General features: G+C 37.3%; 1 protein-coding gene across 3 annotated transcripts in view; it reads left to right on the top strand.

Moving 5' to 3' along the window:
- PDS5A (PDS5 cohesin associated factor A) overlaps positions 1 to 27,007 on the top strand; it is an 84,860-nt gene extending 57,853 nt beyond the window's left edge. For 2 of the 3 annotated variants that reach the window (XM_054825607.1, XM_054825608.1), the window contains exons 18-33: positions 475 to 580; positions 2,070 to 2,230; positions 4,903 to 5,026; positions 6,209 to 6,367; positions 6,615 to 6,683; positions 7,342 to 7,478; positions 8,189 to 8,312; positions 8,563 to 8,767; positions 9,271 to 9,385; positions 13,091 to 13,223; positions 13,865 to 13,984; positions 15,116 to 15,178; positions 18,742 to 18,887; positions 20,086 to 20,191; positions 23,617 to 23,969; positions 25,801 to 27,007. In XM_054825607.1, coding sequence (XP_054681582.1) covers positions 475 to 580; positions 2,070 to 2,230; positions 4,903 to 5,026; positions 6,209 to 6,367; positions 6,615 to 6,683; positions 7,342 to 7,478; positions 8,189 to 8,312; positions 8,563 to 8,767; positions 9,271 to 9,385; positions 13,091 to 13,223; positions 13,865 to 13,984; positions 15,116 to 15,178; positions 18,742 to 18,887; positions 20,086 to 20,191; positions 23,617 to 23,969; positions 25,801 to 25,804 — 2,125 coding nt within the window. In that variant the 3' untranslated portion in view covers positions 25,805 to 27,007. The other variant, XM_054825609.1, reaches the window with a different exon arrangement.
- The last annotated feature ends 332 nt before the right edge of the window (positions 27,008 to 27,339 follow it).

The raw sequence follows: 27,339 nt of genomic DNA, 5'->3' as shown, positions 1-27,339 counted from the left end.
TTTGTGCGGCTTAGGGTGAAAATGATGATCATTATTTTCACATAGTTAACTGCAACACAGTCTTCCATATAGCAGTTGAATTAATTAGCTTTTGTGGGATTGTGTAAGAGAATGTTTGGATTTCTTTTGAGACTCGTCTGGCAACCTAATTACATTCTGAAACTCATGCAGCTATGTGTTGATCTGAATGCCGCCAACATGGTGGGGTTTTTTGATTTTTTTTTTCTTTTTTTCCTAAATAATTAATTTTGCAGAAAGCTAAGTCAGAAAGAAAAGGAATAATGGAATAGCTTGATTTTAAAAAGCAAAACAAAAAAACCAAAAACCAAACACCACAAAACCTCCTCCCTCAATGGACTATTGCCTTCCCTTTATTTATTGTCAAAAGCAAGTAATCTTGCTGATATCTCCAGCCTTTAACATTGTACATTGTCATGTTTATTTGCTTTTTTCTTTTTGTATCTCTTATTTCAGTGCACTAGTAAAACTAATGAATAAATCCATAGAGGGGACAGCTGATGATGAAGAGGAGGGTGTAAGTCCTGATACTGCTATTCGTGCAGGACTTGAACTTCTCAAGGTAATCTACGTTAATGCAGCTATAGTTTGTAATGGAAGGGACAAAAATGGTATGAGTAACGAATTAATATTAGCATGGTTTTAATATTTATTATTTAGATAATTACTTTTTTAATGTATGAAAGTGTTTGGTTATTAATACTCACTTGGGAAAAGAATAATGAGAGAGATGGGGTTTTGGAAGAAGTATGCTTTGAAAAGGGTGCCAAGAGTTGAAATATGCACATTAAAGTAGAAATTGGTTTCTGCTTAGGGAAGTCATACAGAAGAAGGTGCAGAGGTAAAGTGAGAGGAAGAGAAATAGGGAGATTGGGAGGGGCATGTTCTTTGGGGCCTGTGTGATACTGGAAGGAAAGCAAGCAATAAACTCAAGAGCCAAGTATATGTAAAGGGGAAAAAAGGGGATGGAGGAACTTGTGCTCTCAGTGGTGATGAGAAATGGCTGGGGGAGAAAGAAGGATTTGAAGTATTTGGAAAACATCTGTGATGGATTTGGCAGCTCACTAATGAGACTTTATTTTCAACATGTTACAAAGGGCAGTATAAAATATAGGAGGGAACAGATAAGAAGGTTACATAATTGAAGTGAGACTTTTCAGAAGTGTGAATGAATGAGGTGGAGTTTGTGGAGACATCACACTAAATCTGTTAATGGCAACTATTGTAGAAATACTGATACAGAAGTATGCAAGGAAGTACTGTCTGTTTTTTAATGTAGCTCAGTAAAGAAATCTGCCAAGGTTGAAGATGATGTTGCTGTGACATGGATGTCTTTGAGAATATTATTTCACACTTTGATACTCATGCGAGTAGGGAACTCTAATCAAAGAAACCAAGATAAGATAAATCCAAAGAATACACAAAATACATGCAACTTTTCATTGTTCTCCTTATGTTATGTTATCTGAACTTTACTATACTTAATATAGTTTTGCTTTGGGATAACTTTTTGTACTCTCTTGTCCTGCCTTGAATCCCTGCATGCTTAGTTTCTTATTTGACATTTCTCCTATTTAACAGAATGTGTTATATTTCATTAGCTGTAGATTAAAAGGACAGTAATCTATGGGTTTTTTTGTAGATATCTTAACCTTCTTGATTTCTTTTCTGCTCAGGGACTATAGATTCTAGAGAAATTAAGATTTCAGTTCATTTAAATTAAATTGAAAAAAGTGTTCTTAAGTAGATTGGAATATAAATTAATACTCTTGAATAAGTGTTCATTTTAATCTATTTACATATTCAAATAAAGTCATATCTTATGAAGTATTTGGAGGAGAGGAGGACCTGAAGAACAAAGCATAGATTAATTTATTTGAAAATGCCTGTATCAGCTTCTCCAAAATGCAGTTATTGAATGTAATAATCTCATATGAGCATGTAATAGTTATTTATGTTGATGGTAATGCTCATAAACAGCCATAATTTTGTTTTTCTGCTGATTCATTTACCATGGATAAATATACCTTTGTTTTAATGTGTGTCTACAGGTTCTGTCCTTTACACATCCTACCTCGTTCCACTCTGCGGAGACCTATGAGTCTCTGCTGCAGTGCCTCAGGATGGAAGATGATAAGGTAGCTGAGGCAGCCATACAGATTTTCAGAAACACGGGTCACAAAATAGAAACAGACCTGCCACAGATAAGATCGTGAGTGTATTTCTTTACATGCTGCTTTTCATAAGTGGAATTCTGCCTCTTTATAGCTTATTTAATATGTTGCCCTTAAAATTACTTTATAGTCTTGTAAATATGAACATCTTCTTTTCCATCATTTTGTATTCCTTCACTACCTTACTGTCTCTGTCTCTTAATTTTTAAATTCTGCATTCTCACAATTTTTGTGTATTTATTGAAGATGTTGGGTGCTTTTTTAAAAATCTTCTTATAATAGACACATTAAAACCAACATTTAGCATGTTTCCCAGGTTACAAAATAAGCAACAGTAAATATATGGCGAAGATGTAATTCCTTGGCATGGTTTCTACTCGTATCTATCCTTCACACAATTTTTCTATCTTTGTAAGGAACGAAAATATAATCTCTGGTGGTTAACAGCTCTGTTTGTTATGAAACAAGTTGGGAAACAAGATCCAAAAGCAGGCATGAATTTCTAACAAAGAATAATTGGCTGTCTATAAGTCGTCATTATGCAATCATGCTTTAACTGCTGATTAAAGCTGCATAATCTAATAGGTATTCACAGACTATTTAAAACCTTGTGGGTAACATCTAAAACCTTAAAATTAGCCTGTTAGTTACTAACTAATCCAGATTATAAAGCACAGTTTTCAAGTTCTCATCTATTGAAATAGCATTTCGGGTATTACCAGGCTAAAATGCATAGCAACATATACCTTAAGTTCTCAGTGATTCTTCAGTGATTCTTATGGATTTGAATCAGATTTGGGGCAAAAGAAAGATGTTACAAGCTGACATATGAGACACCTTTGTAGGGGTGGAGAGAAGGAAAAGCCTAGCAATCCCCATTCTTCCAGTATAGTCCAAATTGTCTATAGTTCCTTAGTAGAGTTTAGTCAAGACTATGCATTGCTGGGGTATATCATCTTCTGTCAAAGGACCTGGTATTGCTGACATTTCTTGTGGCTTCGTGCCTTAGCCAGGTATTGCTGAAGTATAGTCTGGGCAGTCTCAAATAACTTAAAAATATAACTGCAAAATGGAGGTCTAGCCCTTGGCAAGGTTTGCAAGCAAGTCAGGTTAATATTCTGAAAGCCAAAACCAGGTCAGTGTTTACACTGACACAAATAAACAGAAGTCTGAGGACAAGTAGATGTTCCAGATTTCAGGTATTCAGAAATCTTTATCATAAAAAAAAGATTTTATATAATCACCAAGACAGTTAGTTTCAAGTGACCTGGTTTTTTGTTTGGTTGGTTTTTTAAACTGCTTGTGTGTGCAGGCTGCCTGCTGCCCATTGAAGTAGTGTTCCCCAGCAGTAGCCCAAGTTCTTCCTCATATGGAAAATGAATAAGTTTGTGCACCAGGGTATGGACAAGGACTGCCCTATGACTCTAGAGTCTGGGAGCATTGGCCATGCTTGAAGAGAGCCTATGGACTATGTGTGAACTTGTAGATGTAAATATGTAAAGGTCCATGTAAACAGGTCAGGCTTCACCTTTTGCAGATTTATGTCAGTTGGGGTGTGATGAGATAGGGTTTGTAACTGATGCACCAACACTTGGCAAGGGCCCTTTAATATGCACGTACTTACACTATGAAAACTGTAGGTTAGGTATTGAAGCTTATTTTAACTATAGGTTTTACTGAATTCTTTGCTATTTTGGTTCTTATTTAATCCAACCTGTGGAATCTTAGCAGGTTTGAGAAGAGATATTCTCCTACTTTAGGATATTGTTAACGTTTTTCTAGGGGATCTTTTGTTTGGTTTGGGGTTTTGTGTGGTTTTTGAGACTTCATTCTTTCAACCCTGCAAGCTCTTCTTCCACCTCTTGCTGCTGATTTTGATTATGTAGAATGTGTCAGTGAAGGCTGGGTGCTAAATAATCCATGTACTGAATGCTGTATTGTTACTGAGCCTTTCGAGAAAGCAAGGACTTTTTTTTAGATGTTTCTGTGTCAGATGCTTCCTAGGCAATTTTATTTTCTTGTGTCAGTCGCTGGGTGAGTTGTGTGGCAAACTTCAGGCGATGACCTCGCAAGGGGCAGGCCTACCTTCCAGCGCACTCTTGGGAGTGGAACCGAACAGTCTGACCAACCTCGACCTGGTCTCCAGTGGCTTCTGCCCTGCTCTTTCCTTCAGTGGCCTCTGACCAGCTGATAGATTTCAGGGGATTCAAAGGCAAAAGCTCAGAACAAAGCAGTTGTTCACTTGAGTATACATTGCGATTAAAGACCAAAGTTAAAGCAGTAAAGGCCTGTGAACACACTGATGTTTAACCGTTATTCCTAGCTTTCATAAATTTTCTTCAGCCCTGTCACTTCCAAGCTTGGATGAGAAGTCCAGGAGTTTAACCTGGCTGAACCTGTCGGGTTCCCCCCACCTTGTATTTGGCTTCCTGAACAGCCTCGTTTTGATCATTATTTTCTTTCATGTTTGATTTTTTTTTTTTTTCTCTGTGGGCTTTTTTCTGCTTAACTGTGTACAGTCAGATGTTCAACAAGTATTGCTAAATACAATTCCATCCTGCTTTTCACTTTATGGTTATGATCTTTCCTGAACAGACTTCAAAGGAATGCTTGATTTATAAGGCTATGAGGATAGATTTGTATAGGTGAAGAGCTTTATTTTTTGTACATTGCAAATTGCATTTTGAAATATTTTGTTTAATGTTTACAGAACACTAATTCCGATTTTGCATCAGAAAGCAAAAAGAGGCACTCCTCATCAGGCAAAACAAGCTGTTCACTGTATACATGCTATATTTTCAAATAAAGAAGTGCAACTTGCACAGATCTTTGAGGTATGTCTTGCTGGTTTGTTTTTAAAATTTGTTTCTGTTATTCTTAATTGATACTAGTAATTAACATTAATTCATACTGCTTATTAACATATAACAATTTATGAGGTCAGGAAGCCTACAGATGCATGGTAGTTGAGATAAGTCATTAATTTTACAATAGCAAATTATTAATGTTTGTGTCTTACAGTCATGATTTTGTAATATTCTGATGTCTGATAGATGAGGTATTCCTTTTTTTTCTACATGGGAAAATAAGCTAAATACACTGGAACGATCCATACTAAATCCCATGAGGACACATTTAGCAGATACTAAATGAGAGATAACATCCTCTCCTTTCAAACTGTATTACATTGCCATGCTTCAAGGCCTCTGCACATACAGCACCTTCTCACTGAGGAAGTTAGTGCAGAATAACTACTTGACTGTAAGCTCAGACATTAGCTTACTGCTCACTTACTGCTTGCTTAGACAAGTTGTAAAGCAAAAAGTCATCTACCTTATACAGAGCAGAGAGGTTATTACTTTTCATTGTAATCTCTTAAATAATAACATTATTAATCTGCACTTGTAAAACGTCTTAGGTTCTTAATCTTGTCTGTCTTTGAACCTATGCATAATTCAGAAGTGTGAAAAGCTTAAATTAAGCTTACAGATTTTGATCTCTGCTTAGACTTCTGTGAGAGAGTGCATGTTCCCTCCCTAATACCAGAATACAGTGTAAGGGTGCTGGGTGATACAGCAGCATGGAATTATCCTGGTGACTGTTACCTGGAAGGGAAATACTGATTGCTGAATAGAAATGTCCCTGGTGGTTTCCAAGGTTTTTTTACCTGCCATTATTTTCTGCCATTTGCAGTTATGATTCAGGTTTTCACAACTCCTAAATAGAATTGAGTCAGAGTTTTCCCTGTCTCCCAAGTTTGAATGTGTTTCACCATTAAAACAGGAAGAGAATATAAAATTTGTTTTGCCCTTATCTCATGTGAAATTTTTGGTTACTCCGTTAATTAGGAAATCACATTCCTTCTCCATTTTAATTTGCTAACTTTTATTAATTCTTATGGAAAAACTCTGAAATTCATCAGCAATCCAGCAGTAAAATAAACAATTTTTAGGCATGCTAGCTTATTTATCTATAGTTGAATTTTGAACTTACTTTTTTTTTTTTTTCTTCCTCAGCCTCTTAGTAGAAGTTTGAATGCTGATGTACCAGAACAACTTATAACTCCATTAGTCTCATTGGGTCATATTTCCATGTTGGCACCAGACCAGTTTGCTTCTCCAATGAAATCTGTTGTTGCAAATTTCATTGTGAAAGATCTCCTAATGAATGACAGGGTAAGATTTTCTTTTTTTGGTAAGTTCTTAACTATTCTATTTGCCTATTATTAACTCTGTGGGGAATAGAGCTTTTTTGTTAAATGAGTCAATAAAAGAACCTTCTTTAAATGGCTACCACAGTGATAATTTCATCATAAAAGAACTTTATGTGAAAGAAAGCTTAATCCATTACTTTTTTCCATTTTTACTTCTGCATTTTCTGTATGGGTTGAACCAGTTCGTAATCTTACATGAATGTCTGTAGTCAACAGGTGAGAAAAATGGAAAGTTGTGGTCTCCAGATGAAGAAGTTTCTCCAGAAGTACTAGCAAAGGTGAATCATCTGCTGTCAGTAATAATGTGTATATTTGAGATAAAAAATTTCCTTTTTGTCAAGTTGTGCAATGGAGAGTATTAGAATAGATCCTTTTGAGTACTTTTGTATTAGTCTCCTTAGAATATCCAGTGTTCTAGAGCTTCGTAGATTATATACACAGTTATAGAACTGGTAGAAACTATGCATTTTGGTGTCTTCACTTACCAATGCTAATTATGCTGAATGTTGAGAAAATTAAGAGATTCAAAAGTTTCAGCTTTCCTTCCTACTGAGTGTAAACAGATTTGAAATAAATTGAAACCCTAATGAATTTCATTCATTCATCTTTATAGGCTGTTTACTGTGAATCTAATTATGGCCAATTCTAGAAATGTTTATCTAGTTGCTCTTATTTTTAATGATATAGCAAGTATCCTGCATCCTCTAGATGCACTTGTGAGAAGACACTGAACCATAGTTGAAATGTCCTGATGTCACAAAGACTGCTACTTCCTTCTTCACTCTGTAAATATTTACTGCTTCATTCTGTTCCTTTAAAAATGTATCAGCTCTAATAAATAGGAGTCTATGGAAATTTCAGTTTGACAGGAGTAGGTTTTCGTACCTAATCAACTTTAGGAAGTAAGTTCATTGTTGACTTGTTTGTGTTGGATAGGTGCAAGCAATTAAACTTTTGGTACGCTGGCTGTTGGGTATGAAAAACAACCAGTCGAAATCTGCAAATTCCACACTCCGGTTATTATCAGCTATGCTCGTCAGTGAAGGAGACTTGACAGAACAGAAGCGAATCAGGTCAGACTTTGTTCCTTTTAAGCTTCCATCAATTTTGTTGTAGAATTTCAAAGGATATTAATTCCTTTGGAGCACTCTTAGAATTTTAAGGTGGCTAATAGGATGATAGAAAATGCCTTTGATTCTGGAGTTTTGATATTAGGAGTTGAATCACAGTATAGAAATATGCTTGATACTCTGTCTTTCTTGTAATTTACTAATCTAACTCAGAACCCTGTAGATATCTTTATAGTAAAAGACATTCTAGAGAGTAAAAGACCTGCAGGAGTGTCTTTGAAAACGATTAAGTGATGAGGTTTAACAGACTTAAGATTTGACTGAGCTTGGGTGGAGCTTCTTCATTCCAACAGTGAAGTCACTTTGCACCTCATCTGCATTCTGAGGGTGAAGGAAAGAAAAGAGAAAATCTGTGGCAAAAGTGTTGCTTTCATTTGCACAGTAATACGAAAACAAGAAACTTGACTCCTCTTATTTCACAATTTTACTGGAATTAAGTTTTTTGTGGGGAAAGCAGAGCACCTTACTTTCACAAATTTGGTTGGGTTAATTTAGCTTGCTATAGAACTGTGATCTGATCTCAGAGAAAAACCTTAATTGCTCATTGATCTTGTAAGAAGAAGAAATTGTGACATGCAAGTAACTTAAGGACAGTTGTGGTGAGTCGTGTTTCAGATTTTTTTGTTTTTGTGTTTTCTCTCATGTTTGTATAGCAAATCAGATATGTCTCGACTGCGATTAGCTGCTGGTAGTGCAATAATGAAGCTTGCACAGGAACCCTGTTACCATGAAATAATTACCCCAGAACAGTTCCAGCTCTGTGCACTTGTCATTAATGTAAGTAACTGCATTTGAAGTGACTCGTAATTAATTGAGTTCAGAGTCCTTACATCTGTGGTTTTATTGCTGCTACATTGAGTATTTTCTATTCCTCACTGCAGTTTTCAGAAGAGTTCCTGAAATATCAAACGTTTATTGTGCTGCACATTTTTAAAATGTCTCTTCATAATTCCACCTTGAATGCTGCTTTTTTTTTTTAAAGACTAAGATTTTTATGGTTGCGCTTTTATGTTTTATGTTGCTATAGGATGAGTGCTACCAAGTGAGGCAGATATTTGCCCAGAAACTGCATAAGGCACTTGTGAAATTACTGCTCCCTTTGGAATATATGGCAATCTTTGCTTTGTGTGCCAAAGACCCTGTGAAAGAGAGAAGAGCACATGCCAGACAGTGCTTGCTCAAAAACATCAGTATACGAAGAGAATATATTAAGCAGAATCCTATGGCTAACGGTTAGTATTTCACTAAAATTGTTAAGAATACAATAGTCAAATACTAAACTGGAAGGAGAAATCATTAAGACTTAAGCAAATTGCTTTTCTAAAGAAACACTAGATAAGTTTAATTTGTTTCTTCATCTTTACATTAGATACATTCAAATATAAATTTACTTGGTTTAGCATTAGCATAAACCATAAAATACTTCTCTGTACATTGCTGAGAATTACACGTGTAAAATACAATGCTGTTATCGTGGTAGTTTTGCTCAAAAAATAAAATTTTGTTTTTAGATATTTCAGGTTTTATGACCTTCCTGAAGTAACACCAAGTAGTTTTGTAGTAGTAAAATTAGTTCTTTTTTTTTTTTAATGATTCATTAAAAGTAAAATTTGTAGGGAGAAAATGGAAGTCAAAATTTTACATTCCGTATTATAAAAAGTAGTACTTTGAAAAAGTGTTTCTTGTGATATGTGTGTAATACAGAAGTTATTTATGATTTTTTTTGTTACTGTAGAAAAATTGCTATCCTTGCTGCCTGAATATGTGGTACCATATATGATTCACTTGCTGGCACACGATCCAGATTTCACAAAACCTCAGGATGTTGATCAGCTTCGTGATGTCAAAGAGTAAGTGTCAAATGATTGTAGAGTTGTTATGCTGAGAATTTTTCTGTACTTGGAAAAAAACTGATTAGGAAGAGGAACTCCAGTATTTTGCAAAACAGTAATCTTGGAAATGTGTAACACTTTAACTGAGGGAAGAAGGCATCAGCAACTGCTTAGCAGTATATACCAAAAGCACAAAAGGTAGCCTATATGCACCATAGTATACCAAATTAGTGAGTTGTCCAGGCTTCTTTTAAAGTGAATGATTTTAGATTCTTGTATTTGTGCCTAGCAATATCTGTAGGATTTCTCAGCACGCTTGAAGAGATGCCAGGTTATGTCAGTTCAGATATTTTGGAACTTATAAAATACAGAGCTTCTCCAAGACTTGAAAATGTAATGCCACTGATGCTTTGTCAGAGTCCTGCTTCACTGGAAACTCTCCCTCATCCCCCCTCCATGCAAACCTACTAGAATTCATGCTAAATTTGCTGCTGACTTATTTGCACTGGATGTCTGCAGTGCTGGCTTAGTGCTTCTTAAAGTTTTCAGCACAGATTATTGTACACAAGCCTGTCATACAGAAGCTTGTTCTGTACTGTTTCTAGTTTGAGACCTTCTTGTACTCCTCAAATAACTTTCATACCTAAGTATAACTTTTGTATTCCTTTGTGTCTTGTAATGAATTAAAAAAAAAAGTTTAATTTTAACACTTTTAAAAAATTGTTAAAGCATCTCTTCCCACCCCACCCCCAGCTTTAGTTTCAGTGTTTTGGGGGGTTTTCTTGTATTTATTTTTGGTGGAACTGTAAGCTATGTTGTTTTGGTATTACAAAGGCATTTATTACCACATATTGCAATATACCTCATCAGAAAAGCAGTTCATTCTTGGCACAAATAGACCAGTTCACAGCTTAATTCTTTTTGCACCTTCACCTGTGAGTGTCCAAGTCCAATTCTTCTTTTAAATAAAAACCTTAACTTGTTCTGATTTATTAGTTACTTGACTCATACCTGGTCGGAACCTGGAGTCAGTGAAGATTTCTTACCTAATCATCAAGTCTACATTTTGTCCCAGGACTCCCTGTTCCTGGCAACATCTGAAAGCACTCTCCAGTGCGTGCTTTATCCAAAATGCATGGAACAAGTTCTGATTTGCAGTTGTTGAGTTAATACTTTCTCTGAGAAGTGCTTTCTAGTGCACAGAGCTTTTTTGGACACCCCTTGTATAGCTCTCCTTTGTTGTCAAGTTTCCTCCCTCGTGTTTGTCACAGGCTGGCTGAACTAGCCAGAGAATACTGCTCTGAACAAAGAAATACTCTGTATAGGAATTTTGGCAGGAATACTTCTCTGAAGAGTCTCCTGAGATAAATGCAAAACATTTTTCTCATATAATGTAATATAGTGTTTCTTTTAAGAGTTCTGAGAGTCATAGTGTTAACATAGATGCTTGCAAACTTGGAAAAGCAGACTGGCAGTGTGTTCTGTAGTTGTCTGCCTAGTTCTTCTTGACTTTACGTGGCCTAAATACAGTCACGTAAAGTAAATACATGCTTAGCAAGTTCCTTAACCATAATTTGTGATATTTATTCTTATGAAGTTTTTTAAGCTTGTCCTGCAGAGGTATATTTGGAGTTGAGTTTGGTTTTTATCTTGAGACAGTATCTTTTTCTCCTGAATTCGTGTTCCAAAAATACTGAAATGGATACAGAGAATGAACTTGCTTTAAATGACTGTGTTCTTCTGGGTGCATATTTTTCTACATGAAATCCCACTGTTGTTCTGGAAGGGTCTGGTTCAGGGTTGATAATGTTTTATTTATTGTTGACTTAGTGAGGAAATCAAGCTATTGAAGTTGACATGCATTAACTGGAATTACCAGGGTAAAATTTGTCCTCAGTAGTAATCTTTGGACGATAGAGAGTTTTAGAGAAGCTGGGTCAGTGTGGTATGTTATCAGTCCTGTATTCAACCCATTTAAGTTTTTGACAATAGTGTATAGATGGATGTAAAGGTATCTAACACATTGATTTACTTGTAGCCTTTGTAGCTCTTGGGTGCAAGTTGGAATATAGATGTCTTATTTTATTTGAACACCAGGTAAGTGTTTTGATGGAGCACAACCCTCTTTGAACTTCTGAGAGAAATGTTCCCTCATCTCTTGTATTACGATCTTTAATTTGTATCAGTTAAGAAGTTTGGGGCTTTTGTGGACAGGGAATTGTAATGTTTAGTCATCCTGTTTTTCTAGTTTTTTATTAGCCTCTTTCGACAAGGTAATCTCTCTTCCAGAGCTTCAGAATTAAATTAGCTACTGGCAAAGTTTGCATTTCTCAGACCCACCCATATGTCTTTCCCAGCTAAGTATTATTTTATCATATTATGACTGTTGTTGACCCTCTAGCCCACGTGCAGCTCTGAAGCTTGATAGCAAATGATAGCGTGGGCAGACTATGCTTTATACCATAATTGAAAAATTCTTAAAACAAACTTTTAGTCAAAATATAATGGGTTGTCCCTATAAATAAACCAAATTTAAATAAAGAAAACTTGGAAAGCTAATTTGATTATGTCTATCTGTAAGGATTTCTTTTCCTCCCATATGGAGCATTAGCAAGAATCTGACCTGTTCGGTTTTGGATCTCCTTTTCCGTGTCAGGTCCATTTTTAAACCATGTAGTGTGGGTAACTGTCTAGCAGCAGTATGATTTGTTTAAGCCTGTTTTCAGTGTGGTCGTGGTACATTGTTGATAGGAACATAGATATAGCCCAAGGTAGCAATTACAGAATTTCATCCAGATGATGGTAGCACCAGAATTCTTGCTTCTATTTGGATTTGGAAGAGAAAAAAGCTGATTGGTTGGTCAGTGTTTACAGATATAACAGAGAAGCACACTAATTTGTCAGATTTATTCCAAAGAGTACAATTAAGACTGTATGAATGGTCTAGACTCTGTTTACACCTTCGGATGATGTGTTGGTGGCCAACAAGGCCAACAGCATCCTGGCTTGTATCAGAAATAGTGTGGCCAGCAGGACTAGGGAAGTGAATGTCCCCCTGTACTTGGCACTGGTAACGCCGCACCTTGAGTGTTCAGTTTCGGGCCCCTCACTACATGACAGACATTGAGGCACTGGAGCGTGTCCAGAGAAGGGCAAGGAAGCTGGTGAAGGGTCTAGAGCACAAGTCTTATGAGGAGCAGCTGAGGGAACTGGGGTTGTTCAGCCTGGAGAAAAGGGGGCTGAGGGGAGACCTCCTTGCTCTCTACAACTACCGGAAAGGAGGCTGTAGCCAGGTGGGGGTCGGTCTGCTCTCCTGAGTGACAAGTGACAGGACAAGAGGAAATGGCCTCAAGTTGTGCCAGGGGAGGTTTAGATTGGATACTAACAAAAAATTCTTCACCAAAAGGGTTGTCAGTCATTGGAACAGGCTGCCCAGGGAAGTGGTTGAGTCACCATCCCTGGAGGTATTTAAAAGACACGTAGATGTGGTGCTTAGGGTTTAGTGGTGGACTTGGCAGTGTTATGTTAAGGGTTGGACTTGATGATCTTAAAGGTCTTTTCCAATGTAAATGATTCTGTGATGTTATCTGTTTATGGTATCTTCAAATTGATTGTGGTTTAAAAAGCTAGTACAGCTGACAAAAAGTTTTAAGACATTGCTATATGTGGGAGCAGCAGTATAAAAGCTGGAATGTAATTGCGTCTGGTTTTATGGCTTTTTAGGTGCCTGTGGTTCATGCTTGAAGTTTTAATGACAAAGAATGAGAACAATAGCCATGCCTTCATGAAAAAGATGGCAGAAAACATCAAGCTTACCCGAGATGCTCAGTCTCCTGATGAGCCAAAGGCCAATGAAGTAAGAAATGCAATTCAGATAAGTGTTGGGTGATGGGCTGAGGGTTTCACAAGCAGTCGATGAACAGGATTTGCAGGAAATCTGAAAACACTAGCTCAGGCATTTTTACGGTCTTTTAGAGTGTTAATTGCAAGCATTGTCTGTATATTGCCAATCTCATTCTTTCAGAACCTTGCTGACCTTATCCAGCACACAATAGCTAATAAAGTTAATAAACAAAATTTGTCAAATATTCCTATTACTGTCTGCCTGCCCTATCTTAACTCATACTGCCTAGTTTACGGACATAAGTATCTTCTGCTGCTGGGGGAAATACTGTATTATATGGCTACTGTTAAACCTTTTGGTTTCTAGCAGAGATGAGAAACCACTTATGGTGATTTGATTTGAGCAAGAGCTTCTATTGTACAGCATAGGCATGTAAAGTATTACTAGTTTTTATTAAATAGTATCGTATGAAAAATGGGACTTCTGTATGTGTTTTTGAAGAGCCAACAGTATGGTTAATGATGTAATTACAAAATATGTCATTAGTGGTGGTTATATTAATGCATAGATTACTATTTTTACAGTGTAAAGAGAATGTAGTTCTTTAAAAAGATTAAGTAATTTCTAAAGCTTACTTTCCTTTTTTTCTTCAGAAACTTTACACAGTATGTGACGTAGCACTATGTGTAATCAACAGCAAAAGTGCTTCATGCAATGCAGATTCACCCAAGGACCCTGTATTGCCAACCAAATTTTTTACACAACCTGAAAAGGTAAATTTGTTAATTTAATTTCCAAAGTAATAAGGGGAATTACTTTTTGATTTTTGTAACTGAGAGCTGGTTATCTCCATAACATAATGTCATGAGTGGAAAAATGCATATACTTTATCCTCAGCAATTAAATTTTTTAACATCAGCTCTATCCTATGCCATCTATGTCTTAGGAGCATGTGCTAGAAATGGTTGTAACCAGGAGAGAGCTAATTAGAATAAATATTGATATGTTAGCATGTACTGCTAGATCAGTTTTACAAGTCTGTCTGAATATGTGAGAATATGTGTATATTCTGACCGTATATCTGAATTGGAATGCAAAGCAGACAAAAAAGAAAAAGGGAGCATTTTTTCTTATCGGTGCTCTGTTTATATCTGTCAGTAGCTGTTTAGCTATTTTGCTTGCTGTGCGGGTTGGTTCTCTTACTACTTAGTAATAGCCTTGGTGAGTACAGCTCTACCCTCAGCAATAGCACTACTGTTCTTTAAGAGGCATACCAAGTGGAACCAAAGTCATTCTCTGGACCAGACCTGATGTTTTGGTTGTACAGAAGAATACATTTCACATTTTTCAGTGTCTTAGACTGTTAATTAGCCTTTCCTGAGCCTGTTTAAGCAAAATAGTTTGCTTATTTAACTGTGAAATGGCAGATGCCATGGTGACAGGGAGCTGATGTCTGTGATAGCTACCTGCATTCATTCAGAGTTAGAGTTTTGGTCTGTGTAAACTGCACTCAAGAGTGACAAAGGTAGCAACTTCCAACTTGTTTAGAGAAAACGATGCCTCTTTTCCTCTCTTTGGGCTTCCCATTAAAAAGGTGCAAGTGAAAAAATAGGGAGGGCAGTTTTGCTTCACTTCAAACGATTTATGTCATTCAGGAAGAAAAAATTTTAATCCCAACTTCAGGTATGGCTTACTGTCATTCAGTAATGCTTTTTACAAATCTCCTTCAAGACACTAGTTTGACCTGTCTTTATTAGATTGATTCATTTGTCAGCAGGTTGCATGGTGTGAAATATCTGTAGCACTTGATATTTGAGAAGTCAGTCATGAATATATATATAAAAAAACACCAGCAAGATTGAGAGATCAAACACAAACTGATTTTTATTTTCTTTTTTATACAGGATTTCTGCAATGACAGGAATTACATTTCAGAAGAGACAAGGGTTCTTCTTTTGACAGGAAAGGTATTGTATTTTGACAAGTTACAATTCTTTGAATATTACTTGTAATTTTTTTAAATGTCCTGGACTGCTGTAGTTTAAAATTATGTTAAGAGTTTGTGTACAATAATCTGGGATTCTTTTATTTGATGGTGTAATTAATGCCTTTAACATACTACCTGGTGAGTATACAACACCAAGATTGTTACCTGTGCACCAAGGCATAGGTTCTTGATTAACTACAGTTTTTCACATAACTACAGGTTTTTCCTTTATTCAAATAAACATGGTGTGAAGTTATGATGCAGGTACTTAATTGCGACACCACTAGCACTGGAGGTCTTAAATTTTCAATCTTAATATTTTTTAATATAGCTGTTAATGCTGTTAAATTTAACTGCAAATGTCTACACCCTTTTGACCATCTCATTTTATTTCAGACATAATTTGGCTAATACCTTCACAGGGGAGAGAAAATACTAGAGGAGTGGGGGACAAAACAAACAAAAACAGCCAAAAAAACCCAAAAAAAACATAAAAGCCAAAACCTATTTTTATACCTTTTTCCCCATCAGCTGTCCTTTCTTGGGATTCTGAAACTCGTTCCTAGGTTCTGGTTAAATTATATTGGAATGCTTTTTAGTGTAGCTCAAAACATCAGCAGGGTTTTTTTTTCTTCTTGAGATTAGTGAAAGAATGTTGGCTGACCCATAAAATATAAAAATCCTGAGAACAGTATAAATCACGTTTTTAATATAAATTTCATGTGCATTTATTAATTTCACGTTCTGTGTCCCATGAACTGTTATTGCATTAGAATCACGGAATGGTTTGGGTTGGAAGGGACCTTAAAGATCACCTAGTTCCAACCCCCCTGCCATGGGCAGGGACACCCTCCACTAGACCACATTGCCCAAAGTCCCCTCCAACCTGGCCTTGAACACTTGCAGGGATGGGGCCTCCACAACCTCTCTGGGCAACCTGTTCCAGTGCCTCACCACTCTAACAGTAAAGAATTTCTTCCTAATACCTAATCTAAATCTACTCTCCTTCAGCTTAAGGCCATTACCCCTTGTCCTATCACTCCATGCCCTTGTAAACAGTCCCTCTGCAGCTTTCTTGTAGGCCCCTTCAGGTACTGGAAGGCTGCAATAAGGTCTCCCCGGAGCCTTCTCTTCTCCAGGCTGAACAATCCCAACTCTCTCAGCCTGTCCTCATAGGAGAGGGGCTCCAGCCCTCTGATCAGCTTCGTGGCCCTTCTCTGGACTCTCCAACAGCTCCATGTCCTTCTTATATTAGGGGCCCTAGAGCTGGACGCAGTACTCCAGCTGAGGTCTCACAAGAGTAGAGTAGAGGGGGAGAACCACCTTCCTTTATCAGCATGTCATGATTCTTTTGATGCAGCTCAGGATATGATTTCCCCGACCCATGTTCAGGACCTTGCACTTGGCCTTGTTCACATGGGCCCACCTCTCAAGTCTGTCAAGGTCCGTCTGGATGGCCTCACTTCCCTCCAGCGTGTCGACCACCAACCACCACACAGCTTGGTGTCATGGGCAAACTTGCTGAGGGTGCACTCAGTCCCACTGTCTATGTCACCAACAAAGATGTTAAGCAGTTTTTAGTTAATTAACAGTTAATTAGTTTCTAAAGTCCTCAGAGCAGAACATTGTGATAATTGTTCATTGTAAGGGTAGAGACAAATGATCCCTCTGTAAATAGCCATTATTATTTAAAATTGCTTTGTCTCACACTGATTTTCTCATTTATACAAAAAGTTTCTGCTATCAGAGCAGTTCATGTGGGTGAGGTTTGCTCAGTTGGCAGAATCCTGCCTCTCCTTCCTTCATGTTCATTCTGTGACATCAGCCTGGATGCTACTCAGTGAGCTGGGTTGGCATTGTGTGAGGAAGGGAGGAGGCAGGCAGAAGACCACGTCCTTTAGCAGCAGCCAGTACCAGACTAGTGCTTTAAGTATCCTCAGAAGAGTGTAATCATTTCACCTTTGATAACATTCACATATAATCAGTGAAGCATTTGTAACTTTTGAAGCAAGTTTAGTTGGTTGTATAAACTTACTACAGCTCTCTTTTGATAAGGCATACAGCAATTTAGAGAAAAGCTATGTCTTAACTAAAAAATCTTGCTTATTTAAGACAGCCTTTTCTCATGCATTCTGTTAAAATATAGGAGGGGGGAATGTCCAGTATCCAGCTAGTATTGTTTAGATAATTTTCTGTGTTCTGGGAAAATGGACATTTATTTCATGCTCTAATAGAATGTGCAAGCACTTGCTGCTTCTTCTGTCTACTTCCATTTTGGAAAATACAAATGTATAAGGATATCCCACTGACTCAGACCAACGGTCCTTTTTTGGCCTAGTGGTGTTCTTCCAGAGGGACCAAAACAACATGATTTGGGAGAGCATACAAGTCTAGCCACTTTCTGCAGTACATCCCACCTCATACTCCCCCAGTGTTCATGATATCTATAATGGGGTGCTAGACTCTGCATCTGCCCATTAGTTTTGATGTCTGCTTATGGACTTGTTCACTAATTTGTCTGTTCTGATTTTGAACCTCCTGATGCTCTGCCTTCAGTCTCTTGTGGCAGTAAGCGTCAGAAATTTGCAACCTGCTGGTTGTGCAGAAGCATATTCTTTTCTCCCTTCAAGATTTTCTCTCTCCTATTAGTTGCACCAAATGCTTCCTACTTTTTATAAAATACTCAGTAAATGGAGTAAATAAAACATTATAAGAATAACATATATAAGTAAATGTTGTGCAGTATTAGCACTAGGATGGTGCATCTACTGAACATGTGCTCAGTCACAGGCCATTTTTACAGAGATTGTTGTCTCTTTTGCTGGCCAAATGTTTTCCAGCATCTATGGTATCTCTCTTCTGCCTTCTCCCTCAACACATAGGAATTATTTTTTCTTCTGAGAATGTCTTAATAAATTAACTTTGTCTCTGAGGAAATGTAAAATTACTTGAAGAATGTGACATGCCAGTTAGGAAAACTTCCTTGACTTTTCTCCAGACACAAAATAAAAACCTTCTACTGCCTACCTGGCCTGACCAAATCAGTCAACAGCTGTAACAAGATCTAAAATACCATCACTGTATCAGAGAACACCAGAATAGATAGGTGGTGTTAAATGTTTTTACACTGGCTTTCTGTATAGTAATTGTATACATTTTCTGCTGTTGTAGTGAACCTAATTCTGCATTACATTTTGGAAAGCCTTTCCCAGAGGTGCTTTGCTTTGCAGATATAGGATGTTGACACACCTTTTCAGTCCCCTAATATTATCTAACATTCTGGGCTTTGTTGACACTCCTCTTCCTGCTATCTTATCAAAGTGCGAGAGAAAGCAAGGCAAATTGATGCACTGTTAAACGATGAGAAATAGACGTAGGACAGACAGTGTTTTTTAAGTGAAGATGAGGTCTGTAGCTCTATACTGATGGCATCATGATTGAGACTGTTAATCCAGAAAAAAGTATTTTAAAATACTCAAAATATTTTAAAAATTAAATATGTATCTAAAGTCCCTATTTTTAAGATTAAAAATTTTCTTTTAGCCAAAACCAACTGGTGTATTAGGTACAGTAAACAAACCATTATCTGCAACTGGAAGGAGACCGTATATCAGAACTACAGGATCAGAGACTGGAAGCAATATCAGTGTAAACTCTGAGCTGAGCTCTCCTGCAGGAAACAGATCAAGGTACGGGAGTTTGAAACTTCTTTCATTAACTGTTTTTACTTCATGTTCTCCAGTGCGCTTGCATGTTTTAGAACAGGAGATGATTTGGGGTGTGTGCCTATGTGTTTGAAGAGTGTCTTTATTTTATCCAGTTTAAAAAAAATATAATCTCTACAGGTAAAATCCCCATCTCTGCTTTTTGTTTTGGGGGTTTTTTTAGTAGACAGAAATTCAGTACAGTGTTTAGGTGTGGCCTGTCTGTAATTACATATAATAGAACAGAAGCAACACTATACTGTCTGAAATTTTGGTGGTTCAGAAAATATATTAATTGAAGAGACCAGCAATAATTAATACAAACCAGATTTGGCAACTCACACATTTTTGATGTATAGATTAGGATTAATCCTGATTGGTAACAAGAAACATTTTTGATGTAGATGAAATATTCTGACCTATTTAAGATTAAGAACAATTAAAAAGAGCTTGCTGAAGAGGACCGGGATGTCAGTGGAAAGATGCAACATATGATTGTAATATTCAGTCTTTCTTCTAGTAATTGTTATTTTTCTGTGGATCCAGAGTTTTTAAATATGTCATAAATCTGGAGAAAGAGTTTACACTTTTTCAAATTTTAAGATTGTTTAATTTGTTTTGGAATTTATTAACTGGCTAAGATAAAGGGTTAAAGAAAGTAAATATAAAGTCAGAGGTAGGCCAAAGGGAAGTAAAAGTCAGTTCAGAATTTGTTCTATAAGTGTGCGTGATATATGCTGTAATAATCCTGATTTTATCTTTTTTAAACTATTTTGTTTTTAAAACTATTGTATGCTTGTGTAAATTGACTTGAAGTTTGAGCATTGCTGGTCTTTATTTTTCTTGACTACCTTTGCCAGTATTGGCTTTTTCTATCTGAAAAAAGAATATGGCCTCGTTTAGAGCATTGGTCTTAAGTTTGCAAAAAGAATTATATGGCATTGTGTCTGCGATAAGGGATTTGGCTCAGTGACTAGCCAATTCCTTTCAGACCTTTCCCAGTTATGGGAAAGAAAAAGTAGGCATGGACTCAAGCAAATTCAACTCTAGTGGTTTTTTGTTTTGTTTTGTTTTTCTTTAAAATAGCCTGTCTTATTACTTTATTTTAAAAAATAATTGCAAACTTTTTTCTTCTTTTGTTTTGTATATTTTGGTTTTATTTTGTTTTCAATTATGCTATCAGGGAACAAAGTTCGGATATATCAGAAACTGGGGTCAGTGAAAATGATGAAAATCCCGTGAGGATTATTTCAGTCACACCAGCAAAGACAGAACCTGTGAAAAACAAGGTATGTCTGGGGATTTTATGAACTGTATCTCTATAATAAGCTTGGCATTGGAGGTTTATTCAGTACACATCACTGCAGGTGGTCTCTGAGGAACTGGTAATGTCTGATTTCATTCCATGTAGTTTATTCACTTTCCTAGCCCAATAAAAGACCTCTTTTTTTCAAAACTACCATTTATTTTATCAAGAGTAATTAATAGAGCTCATGTGCTCAAAAATAGCACAGGCAAATGGAAGGGACTTCCTTCTTTTTTCTAACCTACCTTTGTTCTATGTTTTCCAGTATAAATAACAGCAAGGCTGTGATTCAGAGTGCAGGTTGACAACTGTAACTTTAACTGAAGATATCGCCAGGAAAATTTCAAGCGGTCCTCTAGCATGAAATAAACATCTAACTTTTGGATTGTCTCACAACTAAAATATTATTTAATCTTTGAGGATTTTAATGCTTTTTTTCCCTTCCATTAGAGAGAGAACAACATGCTTAAATCATTGTTGTAGTTTAACCCCAGCCAGCAGCTAAGCACCACAGCCGCTCGCTCACTTCCCCCTCGCCCCCCTGGTGGGATGGGGCAGAGAATCAGAAGAGTGAAAGTGAGAAAACTCATGGGTTGAGATAAAGACAGTTTAATAGATAAAGCAAAAGTCACACACGCAAGCAAAGCAGATCAGGAAATTCATTCACCACTTCCCATGGGCAGGCACGTGTTCACCCATCTCCAGGAAAGCAGGGCTTTATCACATATAACAGTTACTTGGGAAGACAAACACCATTACTCCAAACATAGAATCATAGAATGGTTTGGGTTGGAAGGGACCTCAAAGATCATCTAGTTCCAACCCCCCTGCCATGGGCAGGGACACCCTCCACTAGACCACATTGCCCAAAGCCCCATCCAACCTGGTCTTAAACACTTCCAGGGATGGGGCCTCCACAGCCTCTCTGGGCAACCTGTTCCAGTGCCTCACCACTCTAACAGTAAAGAATTTCTTCCTAATACCTAATCTAAATCGACCCTCCTTCAGCTTAAACCCATTACCCCTTGTCCTGTCACTACTCTCCCTGATAAACAGTCCCTCACCATCTTTCCTGTAGGCCCCTTCAGGTACTGGTAAGCCGCAATTAGATCTCCCCGGAGCCTTCTCTTCTCCAGGCTGAACAATCCCAACTCTCTCAGCCTGTCCTCACAGGAGAGGTGCTCCAGCCCTCGGATCAGCTTTGTGGCCCTCCTCTGGACTCCCTCCAACAGCTCCATGTCTCTCCTGTAGTGGGGCCCCCAGAGCTGGACGCAGTACTCCAGGTGGGGTCTCACAAGAGCGGAGTAGAGGGGCAGGATCACCTCCCTTGACCTGCTGGTCACATGTCCCTCCCCTTCCTTCTTCTTCCCCCAGCTTTATATGCTGAGCATAATGTCATATGGTATGGAATATCCCTTTGGTCAGTTGGGGTCAGCTGTCCTGGCTGTGTCCCCTCCCAACTTCTTGAGCACCCCCAGCCTACTTGCTGGTGGGGTTGTGTGAGAAGCAGAAAAGGCCTTGACTCTGTGTAAGCACTGCTCAGCAGTAACAAAAACATCCCTGTGTTATCAACACTATTTTCAGCACAAATCCAAAACAGCCTCATACTAGCTACTATGACAAAAATTAACTCTATCCCAGCCAAAACCAACACAATTGTAATGATTTTTTTAGCTTACAAAACATACAGTTGCATGAAGTTTAACAAAGGTAGATGTGAAGTCTTGTATCTGGGATAGATTAAACTCAAGCAGCAGTACAGTGTGCTGGGATCTGCCTGACTGGGGTGTAGGTTGGCTGAGAAGGACCTGGGGGACCATCCCAGTGGACAGCCAGCAGAGCATGAGTCAGCAGTGTGCTTTGGCAGCAGTGAGGGCAAGCTGGGTCCTGGCCTGCATCAGCAAGAGTATAGTCAACAGATTGAGGGATGTGATGGATTATTCCACCCTGTTTGGTGTTCATTAGGCCACACCTGGAATACTGTGTTCTCCCCAGTTCAACACAAAGACTGAAAAACTGGAGAGAGCTTTGCACAGGGCCACCAAGATGATAAAGGCTTGGAGAAGTTGTAATATGAAGAAAGGTTGAAAGTGTTGGGTTTGTTCAGCCTAGAGAAGAGAAGCCTTGGGGGAGATCTGATGTCTAATAGGTATTTATGGAGAAGATGGAAGTACTCTCTTCTCAAGACTGCCTGGTGACAGGACAAAAGACTACAGGCAGAAGTTGCTTCAGGGGAAATTCCATCTGGATGGAAGCAAAAAAAAAAAAAAGAACAATCTACATTGCAAGGAAAATTAAACACTGGAATAGGTTGCTCAGAAAAGTGGTGGAAAGTCGCTGTTCATGGCTTGGCTTGTCAAGGGCCCTGGATAACCCCTGAGACCCTGCTTTCAGGTTCTTGAAACCTGACTTTGGTTGAAATTTTCAAAGAGTGGTTATCCGTAAAGTTCTTACAAACAGGAGTTGTAAATGTCTGCTGTGAAGCTGCTGGAACAGTAATAAAAGATTACGGAGACTGCCTGACTTAAACATTTAAGAAATAATGGTAGAATATTGAACAGAAAAGTCCTTTGGTTCAGACACAGCACTTAAAATAGAGAGTGGCCTTAATTGGTGTGTCTGAAATGCTAAGTCATCCCAGCCATACTTCTCTGCCTTCCTTCCTGTTTCGGAAGCCCGTGTTCAAATGAAGAGCCATCATCCAGTTGCTTCCTCTTTGTTTCCATATGAATACTTTTCTGTGTAGAGACCAACATTGCTACCACCCTTTCTGTTTCACATACGCAGACACTGCTTCATGAAATATAATCACTTCCATTACTTTGCTCAGTGTAATGAGAAAAACCATGCATGTAGGCCATACCTATTCAGACACGACAGAGAACAACAAAGCAATTTTCTTTTGTGGCTGGGTCTTGCTCCCTCTTATTCCCAGCAAGCCTTGGTTTTTTTTCCTTTTACTTGTATTTACGGTTTTAGTAATCTGCACCTCTGCTAAAGGTTGGTCTCAAAATTTCCATATATTGAGGTAAATATCATTTGCTGTACTGAATCATTACTCTTGCTCCTCAGTCCTCCTGTCAGTTGGCAAAGAGGCAGTAAGAGGAGCTTATCCAGACAAACCATTATGGGAGGAGCTGAGGTTATTAGTCTTACTCTAATCTCACTTTCAAGCACGTTGCTCGCAGATATTAACATTACACACAGTGTAGAAAATCTTATTGCAAGGTTAATGTCTGAAACCCCATTTAGTAAAACTTCTAACTCAGTCTAAGCCCATGTTATGTGTTTTTATAAGAAAACTTACTTTCTGTTTTATAAACTCATGTTTCTGTCAGAGGGAGGTAACAATTTGAGTTTGCCTTTGGGAATCTTTTTGTCTTCATATTTATGATTTTTATTTTCTAGGAAATTAATTCTGATCAGGCTACACAAGGAAACAGTACTGAACGTGGGAAAAAAAGAACAGCAACAGCATCTGGAACTGAGAATATTCATCAAAAACCAGAAGAAAAAAATGTAGATGAAACAGGACCATCACTCGCAGCAAAAACCAGGAGAGGGCATCCACCCAAACCTGAACCTCAGGGTACCACTGCAAAAAATGAGGAAACAAATAAACCACCTGTCAGGGGAAGGAAAAGGGCAGCCGTCAGTCAAGAAAGTCCAGGGAATTTAGAGGCAGGTAATGCCAAAGCACCAAAACAGCAAGACACAGCAAAAAAGCCAGCAGCAGCACAGAGACAAATTGATCTACAAAGGTAAAAAAAACCAAACCCAAACAAACAATAAAATACATGGGTGGGGTGGTCCTTTCCTGTCTCAAGATAGACCCTGACTTTACAATTATAAAACAGATCTAGCATAGTTAAAGGGCACACTAAACCACAATGACTTATAAACACCATGATCCAACATGCATTGTGTTGTGTTCTATTTTTCAAAGTATGTACCAGGGCAGCTGGAATTGGAGAAATGAATTTGTTTGGTTAGAACAGGAGAATCTAACCTGTTTTCACCAAATTGTATTTTTTGTCTGTTGCATCCTGGTTCCCCTTACTAGCATTGCTATGTAAAAGACCCAAGGGTTGAGGGTGTTTCAGTGCATTCGTTAATGCCAGGTACGCAGGAATTGAAGTGCTCTGTTCTACTTCACTGGTAACAAAGGCTTGAAAACTGACCATCTTTAATGAACACAACAAATTGTTATTCTGACTGTAATGCTTTTCTGATATTTTGGGCTTGTTTAATATTAACAATATTTAGTATTTATTTTGAGTGAATCAAAAGCAGAATTTTGAACTGTGTAAACTACAAAACAGCTCTTGGATGATGAATTATTTTTCTGTGCTCTAGTGTTTAAGTATGTTGATTTGATTTTTCAATATAAACAAACCACAAATGCACATAAACACTGAGAAATTTTTTTAGCCAAATCTGATACAGTAATAACTTTAATGCAAAACTGTCTAAAGTTGTAGAGCAATAAGATAATGTCAGCAAACCAGTGTGCTGGAAGAAATCACAAATTAATCTAAAGGAAGAATCATTGGAATGGTTTCTTTCTAGAGATTTTGTTAATTGAAGATCTTGCAGAGAACCTCGATCAAAAAGAATTACTCTTACAGCGAGGTTCATACACTAGGAAATATTTCAGTCTTTCGTAATATTTGTGTACTGCCTTGCAATGCTTGCTTTAGACGTCAAATTTCTTTAGTCTTCATAACAAATTGCACTATCCATAGCCTTTACTAAGCCACCTGTATCAGCTTCTTTAAAATATGTAATACCTCAATGTTTCTTGGAAAAAATACCAAAACATTGTTAACATTTTTCAGAAGCCAGGTGCTTGGAAGTGATGGAGATTCACTGTTGGAGATAGACTCGAGTCCAGAATATTCCCAAAATGCAATGGATCTTTTTAAGGCCTGTGGGAGCAGCCAGGAAGATACTGAGGATACAGAGATAGCAGAGGGAGGCTTCCTTAAGGTGTAGCAGGCATCTTATATAGGACAACTCTGTGTTTTTTATTGTAGCTTATACAGTAAGGAATCAAAGAAATTTGTCTGTCTTCTAGAAAAATGTATGTAAAAATAGCTGTGTCTGATAGGTTTGGTGGGGTTTTTTTGCTTTTAAGTAGACATGTACAAGTTACTGTAAATATTTGAAAAACGCTTGAAGTAGTGCTTGTTCTTAAGTAAGACAGGCTATTTTTATAAACCTGGGTAATTAAATACAGTTAATTAGAACAAGTCACCATTCTTATTCTCTGCTTCCAGTGAAAGCTATGGATAAATGTATTTCTCTTTATGCTGAAAAAACATTACCCAGTTATGGAACTATTATTGTTCAACTTGTGTATTTCCAAGTTTATCAGGAAGTTGTGCTATACAATAAGGAGTTCCGTTATATTCAATTAGTTATGTAATCATAGAGAAGATACAAGATGGAGTTGGAAGTATCACAAGTATCACAGTATAAAGAGTGTAAAAGCTAAAATGTAAATGATATAGGTTGGATTTTGATTCAGAATCAATTGTAATTTCCATGTCCTTATGATTAACTTTTATTTCCTTTTCTCCCCCCGAAAAGGTAAAAAGAAAACTCGCTCGAAAAGGGAGGAAATGAAGGCCAAATAAAGGCATGCTCCAAGCTTCTGCAAAAACTAGGATTCAGAAATTTCCTGTACAGGAACTGAAATTACTTCAAAACACACAGCTTTCAGCTCTGAAACCAGAAGGAAAACTATGCTTCCCTTTCACATGAAATTAATCCTTCTCAATGGAAATGTAAAGCAGAAACTCTTGAGAAAGAGGCTAAAAGCATCTGTACTTATTTCCCCAGAGACTTTTTTTATGAAAAGTCAATAATTAAGCAAATTGCTTAACACTTGGTTCCAGTTCCTGCATTCTGGAGTTTAAAAGTGTATTTACACCATTAATTTTCATGCTGCATTTTTTTTTTTTAAAGAAAGTCAGAGGAGGTCCTTACACTGACACTGAAAATTCATGATCCTAGAGCCAGGTATTCCCATGTTTCACAGAAAAAGTAGAAGTCTACTGAATGGATTTTAAACAAGACTAGAGGAGAAAAAAAATAACAAAAAAATTTTTTTGCTTTACTTTTGGAGACTGTTTTATGTATAATTCTTTCTGCCTGCCTACTTTTCTGCAAAAATAAGATGTACAGATTTCAGTTCCCTGCTATGAAAAGTCATGTGGTGGCAATTTTATAAATGTTGCTTTCTGATTTTTATCAGAGTGGGAAAGTAATCACTTAAAATTATTATTAATTCGCAAGTAGACATTTCATTTTTTTTAATTTTCCCTCCATTTTAGTTTAATATAATTTGCAATAAATGTACATATTGATGTTTGTTTTATAAAAACATATATCACTTTTAAGTGTTTTTACTCCTGCGGTTCTGTTGGAATATTCTAAATTTTAAAGGAGTAAAGACAGTCCAGCATTTGATTTTATAATGTTTGTCACCAGATTTTTATTATTGATGTAAAGAAAAAAAAAATCAATTTTTAAAAATAGTTGGACTTTGGCAGCTTTGTAAGGAGAGTTGGAAATGTTTAGGATTGCTCTCAATTTTAAGCATTGTGCTGATTGGAAGTAAGTCTGTTTTGCATTTTGTCTTCCTGTCCAGGCTCATTTTTTAATGTTTATTTTAGAAGATTGTTGCATCAATATTATGTTTCCTGGCATTGTTCAGCATAGATACAGTGTACACTTTTATGTACACACGATCATATTTAAGTTTGTTGCATAAAATAAACGCTTCTAGGTGTCATGTGGCAGTCTTTTTTTTTTTAATTTTATTTTTTTTTTCCCCTTTTCTTTCACAGAAAACTACTTGCTATATCTGTGCATGGTCTTGGATGTTCACGGAAATACTGTATTGAGCAAAGAAGTTGTAACGCAGGCAGTTCCGTAGTTTAACAGATCGGGGTTTAGGTGAAGTTACAGTGCTTTATCTTGTCAGGTTGTACGGGAGGAAGGGGCTTGGTGTGCAAAGTGACAGTGAACAGTTCACTTTGTTTCCCTGTGCCTCAGTTCCCCATCTTTTCTGCAAATTGTTTCAAAATCCCTTGGCGCCTCGTAGAAGAGCTGGGTGCTGTTGAC

Source organism: Grus americana, chromosome 4 (genome assembly GCF_028858705.1).
Source record: "Grus americana isolate bGruAme1 chromosome 4, bGruAme1.mat, whole genome shotgun sequence".
Taxonomy (NCBI): Eukaryota; Metazoa; Chordata; class Aves; order Gruiformes; family Gruidae; genus Grus; species Grus americana.
This window is presented reverse-complemented; position numbering and strand designations above follow the sequence as displayed.